This window comes from Poecilia reticulata, linkage group LG5 (genome assembly GCF_000633615.1).
Source record: "Poecilia reticulata strain Guanapo linkage group LG5, Guppy_female_1.0+MT, whole genome shotgun sequence".
Lineage (NCBI taxonomy): Eukaryota > Metazoa > Chordata > Actinopteri > Cyprinodontiformes > Poeciliidae > Poecilia > Poecilia reticulata.
In genome coordinates, this window is record NC_024335.1 from 8,140,030 (window position 1) to 8,160,428 (window position 20,399).

The window sequence follows — 20,399 nt, forward strand, 5'->3', positions numbered from 1 at the left end:
TGTGTGTGTGTGTGTTTGTTCTTTATTCAGATTGGGTTTCATTAGGTAAATTAGGTAAATGGACTGTAGCATTTAGTTGTGTGTCAGATGAGGCAAAAGGAGGGGCTTCCTCGGGAGGCTTTAATATGAAGAAGACCGCCTCTGGAGGTGACAAGAAAATCCACCAGATCAATATCAAGCAAACAAGCCTAAGTTGAAACAAAAAGGCGGGGTAATATTTTAAGAGTTGATGAAGAGATTTTTCAGTTTTTATCACAGAAGCCCTAAAGTTAAAACCTTTAGACACAAAATGCATCTTTAACATAGACAAGTGATGTATTATTTCAAAGCAGTTGATATTATACTACAAAAAATGCCCAAATGCTTTTTTTTTGTGGCTTTATCGCCCTCAGATAGCACATTATGCTGCAGAATACTAATAGTATTACCAATAGTATTGATGGAGGCTATACTTAGTTTGATCCCTGCCTCATGCCTTTAAGCTCCAAGTCATCAGTCTGGTCAGGATCGGATATGATTGTGAGATGATAAGTTTAACCCCCAACATCATTCGAGTGCATGCAACGATGCCAACAGAGAAGGAGATAAGCAACTTACCCCAAAGATGACAGTGTCTTCGCCTTGAAATATTGGGATGAACTTATCTCCGCGGATAATTTCGGACTGGTTCAGCGGGCGGAATCGACACAACACCTTGATATTGCATTCAGCGTTGGAATCAGCCATCGTGGATGGGAAAAATAAAGGACGCGCCTCCAGGACAAGGAAAGGAATTTTAAAAATGATCCTAAATAAGATCCCCTGTGTTGAAGCACCTGACTGAACCCACTGGCTTATGTCCACACGCAAAGCGAGTCTGACAGGCGAAGAAGCATTTGGAGGGAATACAGAACTACGACTTTTTAGATCCAGAAACGATTAAATAAGTAAGAAACAAAAAGCAGAAAGCGAGCTGTTTGGGAGTAATTTTCAGCTTTAAAAACCCCGTCAAACTAATCCGTGCAGCTAAGCGGCGGAGAACATATGTGGGACCAATAAATGAGGAGTGTAGTCCAAAGTGATCCTGTCTGTCTGGACGGGTTGCAGGCTTCTCAGAGGCATGCCTTGCATCACTGCCTTCTCAATGGGGGCGGGGCGTGGTGGAGTAGCGACTTACATCCTCCCTCATCAGCATCACTGAGCAGAGCGGAGGAGCACGCACAGCAGCTCCATTCTTCTTGCTAACTCCCAACTGTCTCATGCAAAAGGAAAAAGTTTGCGTACTTATGCTACATTCAAACAGTGTAGTAGTTTGAGTGCTGCTCAAATGTTTGACCAAAAAGGAATTTATTTGCACAAATTTTCTACCTAACTCATCTGCAGCGAAGGGGTATGGATCTATGGTTTCTTGATCCTTCATGGGAATCTTAGCAATGTGGGCCAAGATCATAGATATGCCAAATGCTTTTAAATAAATTAGTATATAGCATTGTACTATTTCTATTATGATGTTTTTATTTACTATACGTAGAATTTCCACAACCGAACGACATTAATGTAATAGGGGATGCATTTGTTTGATTGTGTTTTTCTTCTCAAATTGTGTCCAGATAGGTTTCATTAATAAACAAAGTACGATGCGATCAAAGTTAGAACTTTATATGTAGTCTTCAAAAAGACTGAACCTACACTAAGATTGTGTAGTTTAACAATTTGTGAGAAGCTAAAAAAGCCAAAATGCCGTGACTTTTTTTTAGCATTATAGGTTAATTGTCAACCATCAAAATAAATTGAGGCACACCTGTGGATGTATTTTAAAGCAACACTTCAAACATGCTGCTTCCTAGTGTGAGATCCATCGATCCATCCATTCATCTCTCCATCCTGGTGAGACAGTGTCATTATTCACAGTGAAAAGACTTTGGTGTCAACATGGGGTGAAAGGCGACGCACAGAGGAAGAAGCTATTACTGTAAAAACAGCAAGAGAAACAGATTATAATTTTGCAAATGCACACAGGAACACATGCCTTCATTACTGGAGAAATGGCTTTTGCTCTGATTAAGCAAATTTTTAAGTTTTCTGTCATTATGGCCATTAAATAATTAGGAGGAGAAAAGCAGGGGAAGGGAGAAACTTCAAGCTTTAGAACAAATATTTGGGGTGGCAACATCCAATATCATGTTGTGAAGGTGTTTTTGCATGACAAACTGGTCCGCTTCACAGAATACAGAAAATAACTTTAAGAGGAAATATACGAGGAAAAAAAAGATAATGTGTTCTTTACACAGAGTATGTGAATATCTGGGTCTTTGTATCCAGTTGCACAGATATTGAAAAGTACTGGAAATAAAATATACCCAATGAAACAATATCCTTACTGGACAACAAAATACACATTATGTGGTACACATTTATGTGATTTGCATTAATTAATTGTTTGTGAAGTTGCTTTCCCCCCTTTATTTTTCAGTTCACAGCTGTCTAAAGCCTTCCAAAAAAGTTGCAGCTCAAATAGTCTGTCTCCTGGGTGCAAGAGGGTCAAGGATAAATTATTTCCTTGCTCTTTTCCTTGTCTGCAAAGAATAATGAATGGGGATAAGTGGGGGCAGTTTTCAGGAGTCCAGTGTGTTCATTATTGCACTCTGTCAGATATAGTAGCCAAAGCAAACCAGACAGCTATACAAATGTACAGTCACAGTGACTGTTGAAAAGAACTGACTCAGAATTTTCTTAAACAGATTAAACATCTTCAGTTGGTAGATGAATCACAGTGAATTTATGTGGGTTGTTCGCTTCATACATGGTGATTGTGGCCGTAAACATTTATGGATTCCCTAATATCCAAAGTGCTGTTCAAAATAAGTACACAACTGACAATTCCCTAAAGTTCAGCCATTGTGTTTTTAGTGTTAAGCTACAAGCTGTTATCAACACACCACTTGGCCAGCTGTCCTGGATGCAAATTCATCTCTATTGAATGTCAGACTGGTAGCATATTCATGTCATCTGCAAATTGATGAAGCTCTGGAGAGGCATGTGGGAAGATGGAGTCATCAGTGTTGTGGGATAATAATAGTGGAGAAAGCACACACCCCTGGAGAACACCTGTTAAGATTATACTGGAGCTGGATATCCCCCAGCTGGTCTTTATCTGGTGTTCCTAATGTTCCTAATCCACTGAAAAAAGAAAAAAAAACTCTAGCAATTCAAGTTGAGGAGCAACAAACTGAATTATGAATATGTATAATTTATTAATTAAGTAAAAGAGCAGTGAAAAGAAACTGTTTATCTATACACAACCCCATTTATAAATGTCTCAGTTTAAATAGCATCAGAAGACAATTTTTAGAATTATATAGAAATTGGCCCCATTTTGTTATTTCATGATGTTTGTCCTCTTGTTTTGTCTTAATGTTTTATATTCAGATCTTGTATTTATTAGCATTAAGTAAATCGGTAACACATTTCATATAAACATATCTGAAAAAAATACCTTCTAACTGAATTATAACAGTGGCAAATGGGGTTATATGTGTTTACATAAGTTAATTTAGAGAGCATCAAAAATAATTTGCTCAGGTTTTATCACACACAAAAAAATTATGTTCCAAAATTTATTGTAATCTTAGTTTTAAAATGTGCATTTATGGAAATAAAATGTGTCCAATTCTATTTTAACAAGTTACAAATATATCAGCATAGATTTTGTCTATGTCTTTCCTTAAAAAAAAATTACGTTTCTTACACATACTATGTGAAAGAAACTACACATCTTGACACAAGGTTTATACTGCAAACATAAAAAATCAATTTCAATCCAGGGAAAAAAATACCTGAATACATTCATAAAAGTTATACAAGAGCTCCACAACACTGTGAAGCTAATGACATGAATATGTTTTGGAGAGTAAACTATTTTCACTGTCAATGTATTCACTAGTTTTACTTTTTTTCTTTCACTCGTACTTTTGGCGCCCTCATGTGTCTCATAAATAGGTCTGTCTTAAGTCAAGTAATATTCACAAAGTGAAAAAACGTAAATAATTTAGTTTATGCCACGCGCCAACAGTTCAATTTCATAACTCTAATAAATAAATATGCTTTTTTTTATTGGTAAATTTTAAGAAAAGTGACTACGAAGAAAAAGTATCCTTAAAACATATTGGCTGGCGAAATGTACGCGGAATGACGCATGACGGCTTTAGGTGTRCTTGTTTTACTGTTTTTAATAAGACGCTTACCGCTTTCCCATTGACATAGCGTTAACTGCACCGCCCGTGTGAAACTGAGTGAAATAAATCGAGCAGACACGCTGCCAAATCAAGCAAGTGACCACATCAGCTTGCACCGCTCCGCCGGCTGACATACTGCTGGCTCATCCATTGCTAGCTTTTAATATAATCCCACTCAGCGAATCGATTACCTGAACGGTTTTAGAGATCGCTATTATATTTTGTTGTGTTTTTGTTGTTCCTGTTGACAATGGCTGATCCTAAATACGCAAACTTACCAGGAATTGTAAGTTGCTAACGCTAACAAACACATCTTCAGACTCAAAGGTGGAACTGCTAGCTAACAGCTCTGCTGCTGAATCTTTTATCTTCTTATTGTCTGCAAACAATCCACATTGAGCACCAGATAGTATTGCGTCTCAATAGCAGACATGCAGCTAAGATGATGCCAAATGATGCAAACATACAAAAGCGCTAGACTTGTCATTTTGGTGTTTCTCAGTGAAGCCGGGGCGTTGGCCAGGCTAATACCAAACAAACCAACGAAGTAACAGCATTTATTGCATTTTGTTTCTGTAGGCTTTTAACGAACCAGACGTGTACGAGACTGGCGACCTTCCAGAGGACGACCAGGCTCAGTTTGAATCGGTAGGTGGTCTTTCTGTGCTAATGTATGGACGTATTACTGATTAGCCTGCTGCTAACGCTAATAAGCTAACTAACGTTTAGCCCTCCTCTAACGGACAGTTGGTTCCTTTATTGTTATCTGGGTCATTACGGTCTGTTTGACACGACATATCTATTAACAATTACTTGATTTTTTTAAAACTGAAATTAAATTGCTTGCAACTAGTTTGTGTGGGATTTCACTCCGCTATCCAGTTGTAATTTAAAAAAAAAAAAATCATGAATCACAACTTCTAAATGTTGAGCCACTGTTACTAACTTTATAAAAACTGAAAAGTTAAGACTACTTCAACGATCCTCTGTTGGTGCTTAAGTTGTATTGTAATATGTTCAGAGAAAAAAAAAATCCCGATTTGGTGTATTTTTTCCCCTTCTAAATAATAAATGCATCCTCCGCATCTGCACTGAAAGAAGTTAGAAATGAGACAAAAAAATCCCCCTGAAGTCTCCTGTTCATAATCATACCATGATGATCATCTTGTGACTTTACGAAAAATGTTCTGAGTTCTGTTTTTTTTTTTTTCCTCTCAATTACGAATTAATAAAAAAAAAAAACTTACTGGTTTTACCATCCCGTATGCAGTGGACTGGTGCTGCTTTAATTTTTATACTTTTATCATTATTATTATTTTTTTAATTATTGTCTAATGTAGATGGGACAGCCAAGCAAATCTTAACTGGCATTTCCTGTTCCATGTTGCCACATTTATTCTCCCTGTTCTCTTGTCCCTGTTGTGACCCCCTCTTCATCCCTCCTGGGACCCTAGTGTGTACAAGTAAGATTTCTCTGTGAGCTTAATGCATGTTGGGTTTTCTCCATTTTTTTTCTCCATTAATGATGATCTATCAAATTCTTCTTTAAGCACCGATTGTGATGAGAACCGGGTTAATGGCATTATTCTTCTGTTACTATGTAATTCCTTAATAATTGTTTTAAAGTAGAAGAAGCTGATCCCTGATTAAAAAAAAATAGAAAATCTTATTAAGGCCATAATGATACTGAAGGGTCTTCAGAAGTGCTGATTGACGTGTGTGAGTGTGTGTATGTGTGTGTGTGTGTGTGTGTGGGTGTGTGCAGGCATGCATGTGTGTACTGACATCTGAAAAAGACTTGCATTTTGTTGTTTAACCTGTCTTCATGCTCTAACAACTTGCTTCTCTGCTAACTTTTATGTTCTGACTAACTCAATTTTCTAAGGAGCTCTTCTGCTTGCCTGTCCTAATTAACAGGTTGGATGTGGTAGAAACTTACCTGCAGTGTGAAATTCTATAAATGGAACAAAATCCAGAAGTAAAATGTTTGCTTGTTACCCACACCCCTTCATGTTTTATAAATACAATCACAAAAAATAAGCTTTGGTTATGGCATTGGCATTCTGCTAGACTTTCTCCCTTGCCACATCACCACAAGCTTATTTTTTCTCCAGTCCTCATTTTCTGGAGGATGCCTGTTTAGTTACTCCAAAATGGTTTTTTGTGGCCAGTGTGTTTTACATCATTTAGGGGTGCAAAAGATCATTATCTTGATCTGGTATTAGATGTATCAGGTGTGTGACTGGAATTATAGCTATTAGTATGCTTTTTTTATTTTAGATTTTGGATTAATTCAGTCACTGGGCTGCAGGAATATTTCTGGGTTTTCAAACTTAATGTGGGCATGGACCACTCTCGGATTACTGCAGAACACACTTGAGCATAGTGACGCAATGGTGTAAAATAAATATTATTTTACACTAATAATATTTATTAGTGTAAATAATTTACACTATTATTATACTAATAATAGTATATTTTATTTAGTAAATAAAATATACTAATTTAACAATTATTCCTACTGCTGATAAAATATAACAGTATTGCAAGTGTCATAATTTTATCTGTACTGTGTATTCAGTTTGAGTTTGATTGAAATACTAAGTTAAAATAATTTTAAAAATTAACATGTATTTTCAGTAGTTTTTATTTACTTATTGCACAAAAAGAGATAACATTTTGTCATTTTGCTCTCTAAAGATTAGTGTTGGAAGTACCTGGAGCTGATGTTAGTTGGGCTATCTGCTCACGTACCAAGCCTAAAGTCAGCTACTGAACAGATGTTTCACTCATAGCTTTAATGCTGTAGCTATAAAGCTGTTGGTTCATTTGAGGTTGACTGGTTAAGGTTTCGATAGCATGACTGTCAGGTGTTTTTTATTACCAGAAATATTTTATAACATCTGAATTTGTCTTTTTATGCAAATGAGGAAAACGTACAGTAGTTATTTCGGCCTGCTGACCGGCAGTGGGCAGCAGCAGGTAGGTGAAGGGAACCCCTTGAAGATTATATGGACAACACAGCCAGAGAACACTCTGCTTAGTCTTCTGGCTTCTCAGAAAATAGACCTTAATATAGGAATGGCAAGATGAGAACGTTTTAGCAGTTTTTAAACCTTAACCTTAATACTGGTAACTGACCATACCTACTATAAATACCATTTTTATTCTAAAGTTCATCATATACAATACAATCAGCAATAATCAGCCCAGACTGCCAAGAACCTCTACACGGTATTCAGTGTTTTCTTATTTACTGTTCAGGAAAATAGTGAACTTCTTTCTGATGAATTAGAATATTGTTAGAGAGAAGAGAAATTCTGGAGTTAAGTCATCTAATCACCCTGAATGAGTGAAGAGGGAAAGAACCGGAGACCTACATTTTCCAGAGAAGTTGTGTCTCCAGGGTTTGTTGCTGCAGCGCTCCGAACACTGCTTTCTTTCTTATCTTCCTGAAACCCTGGCCAAGTGTTCCTGTTGTGTGCATGGCATGTGATAACCACATTAATCTGTGTTGTCTCTCTCTCCCCCCCTGCTTTTCTCTCTCCCTCTGCTCTTCCATTTTATTTTCTTTAACTCTCTTTGGAAACCCAAGGAGCTGGTAAGAGCCTAACTCACTCTCCTCCTCTTCCTCCTCCTCCTCCTCCTGACATCTCTGGAACCAACTGTTTTGTGCGTCCTCTTATGTGTGAATTGGCATTTATTTCTGTGTCATTTATATTTATAGTCTTGGTCTCCATAACGATCATCTTTTTTTAAATTTCCTTACATCATTAATCAGTTGTCATTTAGAGAGAATAAAGTAGCTCCAGGTGTGTTTCTGGCTTTTTGGTTCATGTAACTTTTTTTATGACAGTATTTAATCCAGAAGTAAAATCATTTTAGAGTTGGTTGCATAATGTGAATATTAATGGTACATTCATTTTTTTTCCATTGATCTCTTTCCTGCTCCTCTAAATTTGATTAAATCATCCAGTTCACCCCTAAACAGAATCTTCCAGATTATGGGAAACCTTTGCAGATTTCAATAATCTTTTGAAACAATTGCTTTAAATTCATAATCATGTAGGGGTGTTGTATGATATAATTTCCTCAATTTGTATTTGAGCATTGATATATTTAAACACGTGATGTATTCTGTACACCGGTAAGCAGACTGCTTTGCTGGATGGTGTTTGATTAAATGAGTGTTTTTTTTGTTTTGTTTTAATCAGGAGGAGCTTTGCAGTGACAGCGTAGAGAGGATTGTGGTCAACCCTAATGCAGCCTACGACAAGTTCAAAGACAAACACGTCAGCACCAAAGGACTTGGTCAGTTTGGATTCAGCAAATAACTTGTTTAATTTACTCAGTTTCAGGAGCATTTCAACTTTACTGATGCATAAAGGGTCTTCTGTAAAATAGTTTTTGGGTTTTAAAACTATTTTTTCTAATAATGGAAATGGGCCTCTACTGGGTTTTTTTTTTTTCTCCAGTAAAGTCAAAAAATAGTAATTTTGTAAAATTTTGTCTTTCAATAAAATAACATTGTAATTTTTTTGGCCTACTTAGAGACTGTTAAGAAAAAAGTGAACCATAAAGTATTTAAAGACTTACCGTATTTTCCGCACTATAAGGCGCACCGGATTATAAGGAATGGACGCTACAGTTAGGGTTGCCACGCGTCCCGTATTGAACCTAAACGGGACATGATTTGTTCCGTTCTCCACAAATGTGGATGTGTAATAATAAAGAAGTGGTCCCCAAGTACTTTCTATAGTAGTCTGCCCCAGTCATTGTTTCACTCACGGTGTTGCGATATTGTGCCCAACTGCTTTCTGACCAACCGACACGCTGCCACCGCAGTCTCTGTTTCTCTCTCTCTTCCCCCCTCCCCCGGCTTTAAATGTATAGGGGCTGGTCCTTTGGTAACCCTAGTCAAWGCACCCCAGATGAATGTCTAAAGCCACTTTGTTGACATAAAGAATGTCAACTAAACAGTCCGACTCCGGTCAGCGAGGAGAGCCTTCCGCAACTGGGCCGGGGCGTGGCTGGACGATGGTCACCCTTCTCCGTTCGCGCACAACATGTTTGTGGAGAACATGGTGCTAAATGACCTGCAGACGACCTGATTATTAGGTCGGTAGGCAGATAGGTCAGTCAAACTTTTATTAACAAACCAGCGTTCTGACAACTGTCCCAGCATGCACCGCGCGCTTCTTCTTCTACGGGGGAAAATGAAGTCGGCGGCTGCTTACCGTAGTTGCTAGACCTGTTGTGGCTCAATATTGGTCCACATATAAAGCGCACCGGATTATAAAGCGCACTGTTGGCTTTTGAGAGGTGAGCCTTATAGTGCGGAAAATACGGTACTAAAAATGTTTTTCACTTTCCACAAATGGGCATTGATGTCTATAGCAATCAGTCAACTTTTACAGTTTTTGTTTAATCGTATGACAAATGTCTCTTTTTCACAGACTTCTCAGATAGAATCAGTAGAAGCAGAAGAGTGGGTTATGAGTCGGGAGAGTTTGAAATCGTAAGTGCCGTAGAAATGCATCAGTATTTTTAATTTTTTTATTGGATTATCACTTTCCCAAAGCTGTTTTTATTTATTTATTTATTTTATTTTTTTTTCATCTGCTCACTGTGCTTTCCAATAAAGTCAAACAGGCAGATATTTTTTTCAGCTGTTGAACTTCAATAATATTCAGTTTTTTTTGTTCTTCTCTTTCTTTGTGCTTTAGCTCGGTGAGGGCAGCGGCGTGAAGGAGACACCCCAGCAAAAGTATCAGCGCCTGGTTAATGAGATCCAGGAACTCGTTCAGGAGGTGGACACCATCCAGGTGGGCTGCTAGCAGCACATTCACACTGAAAAAATCTGGGGGGAAAATCCATCTGGTTTTCAACACCGAATCAAAAAAACGTTTTCACAACTGCAAACCAGATGGTGTTCATTTTTTTTGACATGTTTCCAATATTTCTAGACCATTTAATCATATGTGAAAGTTTGTGCAGTGAGGACTTACGGAGTGTGACCTCAATTTAAAGCTAAAGTGAATTTAGAACGAGCAGAGTCGCTTTTCAGATTTACAAAGTTTCCTTTTAGAAGCCACTAATTAACTTTGCTTCTCATTAATGTGGATGCGTTTGGTGAAGCAACCCTGCTCCCAGTATCTAATAACAATTTAGGCTGTTTTCAGGTAGTTTAGGTTTTATTTTTTTCTCTCATTCTGTAGGTCCTGCAGGTTGTACTGGCAGAGTATTTGGTCTGCCTGCTGCTTTTCTGTGACAGTCATGCAGCATTAAGAAATTCCATTTACAGCTGCAGTTGTCCGTAAACCTAACCTATTCTCAAAATTATTAGATAGATTAGATCACAGGTGACTTTTTTTTTTTTGAGAAAAAATACGCTTACGCATGTAATAGTTAGAGATATTTTTCGCAAAAATATTACGGTATTAATTCTAGATCTGCATCAGTTAAATAACATTTACTTTTCTGGAGAGAAAATACTAAGAATTATTTTTTAGCAAAGTTGGGGAAATGTTCAAGAGTCCAAAATTTTTTTCAAATTTCCCAACTCAAGTGAACCTGGTGACACCATGATGACTAGCGAAGATGGGGCAAAGTACATCGTTTGAGTTGATATGATGCTCCAGAAATTGATCATAAGGTCCTTGACCACAGCAAAAACAGCAGCATGAGCTCAGCAAAACATTTTTTTGTTGTTGTGATTGTACCCTGACATGAAAATGATGTCCACTCACATACTCCACCAATTTTACCTTCTAGGCTACTGCAAAGGAAAGTAATGCAGAGGAGCGCCTCACCCCGGTGGTTCTCGCTCAGCAGGCAGCGCAGCTGAAGCAGCAGCTGGTTTCTGCCCATCTTGATTCTCTGCTGGGACCGCAGGCGCACATCAACCTGGCCGATCCAGATGGAGCGCTTGCCAGGTGAGATGAGAGCAGCCTGGCAAGACATACAACTGTCATGAATGTTCAAAGTGTGCTGATAAGATTCAGCAAAGACAATCTTTCAAGACGAGCATTTTAATTTAATGTTTAGAGCCAAGTTTTGTTGTGGTGGTATTAGCTTGTTTATGCCTGGGGTTTATTAAGATACATTTTATTCTGCCTCACTAAAGTAGTCTTTAAACCTTTTCTTGTGATGTTGTTATGATCACAAACTTTAGAGATTTTAGGTAGGAAACTGTAAATAATTAAAGTACTGTAAAATGTATTGTTATTCTCATCAGGTGAGATTAAAATATAACATTTTTCCAGCATTAAAAAAAAACAAATGGTGAAAAACCAAAACTGTGCAAAGCCTTGAATACACCAGTGCTATTGGTGACAGCATCATGCTGTGGGAATGCTTTTCTTGTAGTAGGAGACATATTAAAGATGTTTGGAGCCATTGAGGTAAACGGGTCAAGCTAAATGGAGATCCTGGAAGAAAACCTTATAGAAGCTTCAAAAGACTTGAGGCTGGACTTCTAAACATGCAGCCATAGCTACATGACTGAGAATGCCTTGGATCAAAATACATCCATGTGTCAGGATAAAATACCAGACCTGAATGCTGTTGAGAAATTCAGACGCACTCCTTTTCAGTCTGGGCAAACTTGAACTATTTTTTTAAAGAGTGGGGAGACGTGTCAGTCTACTGATGTGAACAGCTGGTGGAAACCAAACAGAATGCCTACCTGCGTTTAAACAATGTATTTGTTTTCTTCCATTTCACATTTGCACTAATTTGTCACATAAACCCAAATTAAATGCATGAAAAATGTTGGTAGCAACGTGATAAAGTTCAAGCAAAACGTTTAGAACTTTTCCCCTAAAGTCTAGTGAAACATAATTATAACCTCTTCTAAGCTGTTTGGAGTTTTGTTAAACAATAAAGCCTAGTGGAAGAGAGGAGCAAAAATAAATGCATCAGTGCCTGGCATAAAATTATGCCGAGCAACAACTTGTGCTAAACTGAAATAAAAAATGCATAGAAATTAGGAAAGGTCGAAGCATGTGGGAAATGCAAATGCTAAAAAGCTCAAATGTGGCTTCAGTTTTTAGGTAGAACATATTCACAAAGGTTTTCTATTTAAAAGGTAAAATGTATATATTTCTTTCTTTTTTTTTTAACATTACATTTTTACTTAATTACTGTTTTCAGTAAATGGCTTATTTTAGAGTGGTTATTCCAGTTGCTGATTTTTTTCCATCATGATTAATCCGATTAATTGGATTAACCATTATACTGTGCATAATGGCTTTGATGGCTTTTGACCCTGGGTTGGTTGAACAGTTCACTGTCCCTGCACTGGGACTTGCAGCCAGACAGGAGGCAGGAGATGCTGTGAAATATGTCAAAACCCAGCATAAACGGGGAAAGCTGAAGCTTCAAGATGCATGTTGGGATTGAAACAATGGAAAGGGACAGATTTTCACCTTCAAACTGAAATTTAAACACATTGAGGAGAGAGAGAGACAGACGGCACATGGGGCCGTTAACTGCTTTGAACAGACTGTATAATCATTCTGCGTCTTCCTCTCCCTCCTGCCTGCAGGCGTCTGCTCACCCAGCTGGAGGCGGCGAAGGGCAGTCGCAGCAGCTCCGCAGGAGATGGCAAACCCTCTTCAACAAAGGGTCCAGATGGAGTGGTGCTCTACGAGTTGCACAGCAGACCAGAGCAGGAGAAATTCAACGAGTCCGCCAAGGTAGCGTCGAGGTTAAGGCGGTGGGGGCTAGCGTCTTGACGAGTGCAGTCTGAATGTTTTAGTCAGACGAGCTCCCTGATCCCTGATGTGTTGCGTTTTCATTCACATATCTGAATATTTGTTGGCAATACACTGGATGAAGAGACAAAAACGCAGCAACGTGCTTTGTGGGATGCCGATGTCGCTTCCAACCATGTGTTGCCTGTTTTCCATCCCTGTAGATGGCGGAACTGGAGAAGCGTCTAGCTCAGCTTGAGATCGCTGTTGGCTCCGGATCAGACAAGCAGGTACACACACCGATGGATTTTGCACACACATCCGCCTCAGTGTTTCTGTGACACATTCTTACTTAGCCTGTACATTTGCTTCTCTTTAATCATCAAACAATGAAATATTTATGCCTGTCGAAACGCATCACTATCCATAAAGTGAAATAGAACCACATTCATTTTCTTCTATAATTTATGATAGAAGTACTAATTTTCTGTTTGTTTATTGTAGGGACCTCTTAATGCTGGTGTACAAGGAGCCAGTTTGATGGTAAGAAGTCCCTTTATTCAGAGTTTATAACCATCTGTGACGTGTAGCAGAAGAACTGGGACACTTAAAGAGGTCACCAGTTCCTGCCAACAGAATAGGGGAAACACCAGGTTCTATTCTCAGGTGTGTTTGTAACTCGTGTGCATCTTTTACCTCAGGACACCATTGAGCTCCTGCAGGCAAGGGTCAGCGCACTGGACTCTGCTACACTGGATCAAGTAGAGGCAAGACTGCAGGTACCTACATTATAAAACTAGAGCAACTGAGTCTTTCTGCACAAATTTATCAGCCCAGTAAAAAAAATCAGGATGTTTGTAATAATTCTGTGTTTTGTGAAGTTTCCGGAATGTCTTTGGAGTTCAGATATTTGCATTTAGTTGAGACCTTAATCAGCATGCAGTTAAGAGCCCGACATGCCTTCTTGGCCAACTGTGTCTTTCTGCAAACTGCCATCATGTCATTTCCATAATGTTTAGTGATGATTACGGAGATTCGCTGGATGTGAACTGCTGGCAGAACTTTGTTGTTGTTTTCTGTTTGAATTCTTTCTTCCATGTTCTGCTTTTTAAACCTTTCAAAGCCCTTTGTGCTTCAGGGAAATAATGTCCGGGCTGCAGCATTTTGATCATAGTGCTACTTCTTTTAGTGGGCGGTTTTAAATGCTTACAAAGAATGTTTACATCATATGCTGTCTTAAAAGAAAAAAAAAAAGCTCCATTGCTCGTCTTGTAAGAAAATTGTCCCCTTGAGTTCTGTGAATAATTTTTTTTTGTTATTTAAATCTATCTTCCAGAGTGTCCTTGGGAAGATGAATGAGATTGCCAAGAACAAGGCAGCGATTGAAGATGCAGAAACACAAAACAAGGTTAGTAATCCCGGTACATGTATCAGCCTCTGTGCCGAGTAGCGACGGGTTGTATCAAAGCAAAGGATCAGTTTCTTCATTCAGCCATAAGAATACCAGGCTTCTTCTTCTTCTCTGAAGACTTTTCATTTCTTTAAAGAAACCGTTTTCTATGAGACATGGATAACTGGACCAGTCCAGTGCTCTGACAGCTAAACTAAGAGCTCAGCATCAAAACCACTGCAGTATCACCCCTTATTTTTAAGAGGTTCACTGACGACAGGGAAACGGTAAAGTGATTTCTTAAAACGTTTTTAAAGGATTAATTAAATGTGAAGCACAGATGGTTTATTCTGTTTGTCAGAAGAAAATGCTGGTGTGTGGTTTGATAAAACCACCTATGACATCGCCGTGGGATGCCACGTTCATTTTTATTGTCAATCTGTCTGTTCCTCAACGGATCTGTTTGACCTGCATGACATAGCCATCGACTGTTCAACAGTGATTTATGTTAGAGGCCAGTAGGTGGCAGCAGATTTTGTTTAATCATGTAATGCTTTTACTTTTACTAATGCTTAGTAAAGTTATTATGTTTTCAGGTCTGGTAGCTTTTCAAATTTTCCAGGGATAGGTTAATTATTTTATGCTTTTATGTAGGAAACTATAAATTTATCAGCTGTTCAAAACAAAAAATCTATGTTCATCACAGAGAAAATTTTACTAAGCTGTTCATGAAGCACATTTCAAATGTTGAAATTGTTCAAAGTAGCATCAAAATATTAAGAACAGAGCAGAAGGTGCTGCCCCACCCATGTTGCATTCATCTTCCTGATCCATGATCGGCAACTAAAGCTGGAGAAGCTCTGCTCAAATTTCAGTCTGAATTTAACCCTCGATTCTCAGTCAAGACAAATCTGTCAGGCTGCACCAGTTGTGGTCAGTCTGCACAAAAATCTGTTGATGTGAGATGGGATGAAGTCTGTGCAGGAACAAAACTGTTGCTGCCAAAATATATATATATATATATATATATTTTTTTTTTTGAGTTGAAGTCTGGTAGTGTGAACTGATCACTGACAACTGTAAACATGGGTCACTGACAGTCAATGTTGGAGAGACTGGTAGATGACTTGTTTTGTTTTTTGTAAACAATAAAACATTACGAACATAAAGCACTGGGCATTATACACTCTATTAATGTTGTGTAACATTAATGGTGTGTATAATGCACACTATTATACACAAAAAATTTAATATTTGGATTTTGAAGCCTAAAATACAGTAAATAATGAACGGATTTAGTGAAATAAACCAAATAATTCACATATTGAACAAACCATTTCTGACCAAAATAATAGAATTATTATATTATTGTTTATTTGTGTGGAAGTGTAACAGATGCAGACTCACCAAATTCAGAGGCTATCTTGTATTAATGCCATTTATTGACAAATTGGTTCCACTGTTGCCCTCATGAGTGTTTTATGTGCTCGGGTCTGATAAGTCCTATAGCCAGTGATCATCAGCAGGTCCAGGTAATGGAACCAAGTTTTCTGGTTATAAAACAAAAACCAGTCTTGGTGTGAACATCTAGTCTTTTCGGAACCTGAGATGGTGTGAAAGTTGTCGGTCTGTGAAAACTGAATTTTTATACCTTCTTAAGAGTTTGAAATTGTAGAAGGAAAAACCAGATTGTCCTAACTATTGGTATTAGTTAGGACAAGTGCTATAGTGCTATAGTATAGTTCTAATACTATAGCACTATAGTATTCCTATTTACATTTCTGTCGCTACACTTGTCAGGTGTCGCAGCTGTATGATGTGGTGCAGAAGTGGGATGCCGTGTCCACCTCCGTTCCTCAGGTGGTGCAGAGGCTGGTTGCTGTCAAGGAGTTGCATGAGCAAGGTAAGACCTAAGAAAGTGACTGACAGCTTGACAAGCACTGTTTTCATTCATTTGCACACACAGAGCCTTCAAACTCAAGAATCAACTTCCTGAGGCAAAAAAAACCCTGAACAATCAACTAAAGTACTGTACTGGTTTATATTGCAAATATTGTAACAATGTTGCATATCTGGCAAACCTGACATGAGTTACAGCAATAGTGTTAAAAAATCTTTTAGTTGTCCTTTGTATTTTATTTTATTTCAGGGTAGAAATACCTTGAAATGACTCCCGTGAGAGTTCAAAGAAATTTTATTGGTTGGTAGGGGTGGGATTAGAGCATTTCTGGATGCACAAAATTGTATCTAGAAAGGGGATTTATGATTAACACTAAAGGACTAAAATAATATTGAGACGGGTAATGAAGTTAATTTAACACCTTCTTGAAAAATGTAGTGTGAAAGACGGAGAACTTTGGTTTTAATCAGCTCTGCCAATTTGAAAGAGACGTGTAACATGAGGTAATGCATTACTTTAAACATCTGTCAAATAATGCCATCTAAAAGCAGCCATTCATACTTATTTTATTAATAATATATCAAATACATGAATCTGTGTAATCACTGAGGAACTCATCGGTTTTGTTATATGTGCACTATACTCTTCAGTTTTTCTCCGTTTAACAGGAAAACACAAAGTTTTCTTGACTTTCACTTTTTCACTCAACTGTGTGTCTGACAGCCATGCAGTTTGGCCAGCTGCTGACTCACCTGGACACGACTCAGCAGATGATCAACAACTCTCTGAAAGACAACAACACCCTGCTAACGCAGGTAGGAAGTTCACTGCCGTCTGGAACAACCGCTGCAACATTAATCCTTTCTTTTGCTGGAAATGTGAAACGAGAACACTGGCAAGTTTTAGTCTCTTAAGTAAAAAGTACAAGATGTGAAATTTTATAATGCAAGAGAAAATTTGATACTTAACATGTTCATCTAATACTGGATGAGGTAAAGAGATTTTATGATAACCTATTTTCATAAACATTATGAAATGAGCTCATTTAATATCAGATATTTAATATACACACACGCTCGTCTTTTGCAGTGCTGCGGAAATAAATGTATAGGAGGAGGATGGATAGAAAGACTGACTGGTGCTCACTCTGGTTTTTAATGCATAACAAATATTCTAGMTCTGAAATGTCAATTTTTATCATTCTATATAATCTAATATTGATGATTATGCCTGGATTACTGTAATGCCCGATTTACCGATCTGGACAGTTAATCAATCCCCTCCCTTCAGCCATTCATAATACAGCTGCCAGACTTCTCACTAAATCGGGTTAACCGACTAATATTACAGCAGTTTTATACTCTTTACATTGGATAAAGTTGTTTTAAAGGGCTCGTGCTCGCTTACAGAGCTCTAAACCCGATACGTTGCTGCTCGTAATTCAGTTTCAGGTTCAGAAGATGTTGGTTATTTCTTATGCAAGGCTCAAACAAAAAGGGACAGGTGCATTTCAGTCTGACTGCAAAGCTGAGGAATAGTTTCCCTCTGACTTGTTTGGCCAGTTCTGTGGTTACTTTTAAAAAGCATTGAAAAACCTTATTTTATCTGTACTGTTTTTAATTTAAATGTACCTTCTTTTTGTGCTGTCGTCACATGACTGGAAGAAGAGCATTATAAGCATAACCGACTTGTCTACTAGGTCAAAAGTGTAAATTATTTTTGCTTTACTATTTTCACTGACAAAATATTTTCTCCTTTGGATTAAATGTATAATATTTAACAAACCCAACAGTTTATCTGCTCCAGCTGCTCTTCATCCAGAGGATAAACCTGGTTGTGTTTTTTTTTCCCCCCCATTATTGGTGCAGTTGGGTTCACAGACTTGGTAGTTTCACTGCAGCATCTGAGGCGTTATCAGAGCTTCTGTCAAATGCAGAGATAACTGGCTTCCCTGCTCGTCCCTCTGTGGCAGAGCACTACTCCTGAAGCTGCCGGTTCAAACACCTCCAGTGTGGTTTCATCAGATCAAGATATAAATAACATGAGCAGATTTAAGTGGTTTTGCTTCTTGGTCTGGAACACTATTCCCAGTTGGTCACTTTTTTTCATTGACAAATTGTAAGAGGTAAGACTTGTAGAAAACTACCACAGTGCAGCAGATCAGTGGAATCGATGATAAAACCCTCCTATCAGTCTTTTCTAGTTTAAGCGCTTCACATCTGAACAATATTTTATATTTGGGAAGTGGCTTGTTTTATAAAACTAAGCAAAACTAACTTAATTTTATCTGGTGAAAATAAAAACTGTCAGGAGTTATAGCCGTTTCTCCTGATTAAGAATGCATTTGGAAATATCCTGCCCATTTGGTTTCATTTAAATTGGTTTAAGTATGTAAATGTTGGGGTGCTGTGGTGGCACAGGGACAAAGCACGACCTACATATGGAAGCCTTAACTTTCAAATAAAGGCCACTAGAGCCAACAAAACAAACAAAACCTTTAAAAAAGAAAAAATAAAGTATGTAGATATTGTACTGATAAATTACTTTGGATATTTGCTAATATTTCCTCAATATTTTGAGATGCTTAACTTTGATCCACTTTGTCTGTTTTGCAACCATATATTTTCTTTTAAATCTGCAATCAAATGAAATACTGGAACAGTGCTAAGTCTGCTGAAGGTTGRCTTAGCTAAATATTAYRTCTAAAACTTTGACAGAAATCTGATAAATTTGAAGGTGTTATCACAGAAATTGTATTTCTATGGTTTAGTATTTAATAAGTAGCATGCTACCAGTGAGGAGATTAAGATTTAAGTRTATGCTTCCAAAAATAACTAATCCCTCATTTTAGTGTTTAAAATAATTCACGGATTTGTGTTCAAATCTGCCCAAGTTGGTAAACTGGATTAAACTTCTGGATGCTGAGAGCGAGTTCTCATTTCTCAAGTTGGATCCATGTTTCTCTTTGTTCATTAACGCATCATTTTCCTCACATTCTCTGCGTGGTCTCCCTTATGGTCACTTTGAAATCTGTTGGATCTTGTTTCTCTTGTACATTTCTGAATTTCTCCTACACTTTTAACTCATCTTCMTCTCCTTACCCTGTAGGTCCAACAGACAATGAAGGAAAATCTGGTGGCTATCGAGGAGAACTTTGCAGCYCTGGATCAGAGGATGAAGAAGATTTCCAAATAAAGTTTGAATAAATAAAGGAGAGAGTAGAACATGGACAATAAATATTTGGTTAGAGAGCACAGATCCGAAGTGGGGTGTAGYGTTGTGCTTTCTGGACGTTCTTCTCTTGCTCAGCCTCYGCCTTTTTTCACCAAGTGGAATGTTAGAAAGTTGACGAAATGGGCAAAACAAAAAGGAGACCAAATGTTCTTCAGATGTCCACCCTCATTTCCTCTTCCTTGCATAAAACTGATGTAATTTGAAAATATTTCATTCCAAAGATCCCACTGGTTGAAGTCTYTCCTGTTCAGCTGATCAGTTTTTAGACTGGACTGCTTTTATTTTTATTCACATAGAAGTTTCTTCTGGAGATTTACACTGAGAGGATTTGAACTGCAACTTTGGAATAAATAAATGAATCCCAGTTCGGTTAGATGACAAAAAACGTTTGCTCTTTAATGCAAGTACGACCTCTCGTCCTTTATTGTATCAAGAGCATGTTGGTGTGGGTATGATGTGGAAGGAGAGCTTGTAAATATGCCCGTGTACCTTATTGTTTCCTTACACTCGGTTGCTTGTAACTATATTATTATGACCGGGACACCAGACAAACTTTTAATCTGCTTTCTCATTGCTTACAACTCTGTTCATCTGTGGTCACTGAAGCTGATCAATAAATCAAAATGTCATACATGTGGCTCTGTTCATTTCAGGCTCTCATTTTTATAAAACCTTGATCATTGCCAGCTTGACAAAAGCAATTATAGGTTAAATATAATCTTACAAATCATAATCATAATTGAGATCAGATGATAAAGCAATATAACCATTAAAAATTTCTATAATAAAACTCAATTGCCCCATTTATAATTGTCATACGATATATGACCACAAGGTGGCAGTATAGCATGTAATAAAGCCAACAAAGAAAATGTGTTTACAGAAACAATTCAGCTTTATTCATAAAACCAGGTTCTTGTGCCATTTTAAAATATTTATTCAGAGGAACATTTTTTTAGAAATTC

At 37.7% G+C, this 20,399-nt stretch overlaps 2 protein-coding genes across 5 annotated transcripts in view; one reads left to right on the forward strand and one right to left on the reverse strand.

Moving 5' to 3' along the window:
• The window catches only part of kif5ab (kinesin family member 5A, b), an 88,338-nt gene extending 87,227 nt beyond the window's left edge, over positions 1 to 1,111 (reverse strand). For all 3 annotated transcript variants that reach the window (XM_008408475.2, XM_008408474.2, XM_017304898.1), the window contains exon 1: positions 598 to 1,111. In XM_008408475.2, the coding sequence (XP_008406697.1) occupies positions 598 to 726 (129 nt within the window). In that variant the 5' untranslated portion in view covers positions 727 to 1,111. The remainder of the gene's footprint in view (positions 1 to 597) is intronic.
• Positions 1,112 to 4,293: 3,182 nt separating this feature from the next.
• On the forward strand, positions 4,294 to 20,067 carry dctn2 (dynactin 2 (p50)). Of its 2 annotated transcripts, XM_008408472.2 has the most exons (15): positions 4,294 to 4,500; positions 4,794 to 4,862; positions 7,810 to 7,815; positions 8,429 to 8,525; positions 9,671 to 9,732; positions 9,941 to 10,039; positions 10,989 to 11,149; positions 12,763 to 12,913; positions 13,135 to 13,200; positions 13,415 to 13,453; positions 13,612 to 13,689; positions 14,247 to 14,318; positions 16,101 to 16,203; positions 16,924 to 17,015; positions 19,309 to 20,067. In XM_008408472.2, exons 1-15 carry the CDS (start codon positions 4,465 to 4,467, stop codon positions 19,393 to 19,395), a joined length of 1,218 nt encoding a protein of 405 aa, XP_008406694.1. In that variant the 5' UTR covers positions 4,294 to 4,464; the 3' UTR covers positions 19,396 to 20,067. The 2 variants fall into 2 exon arrangements, with proteins under 2 accessions (XP_008406694.1, XP_008406695.1); XM_008408473.2 differs by lacking the exon at positions 7,810 to 7,815.
• Positions 20,068 to 20,399: the final 332 nt, after the last annotated feature.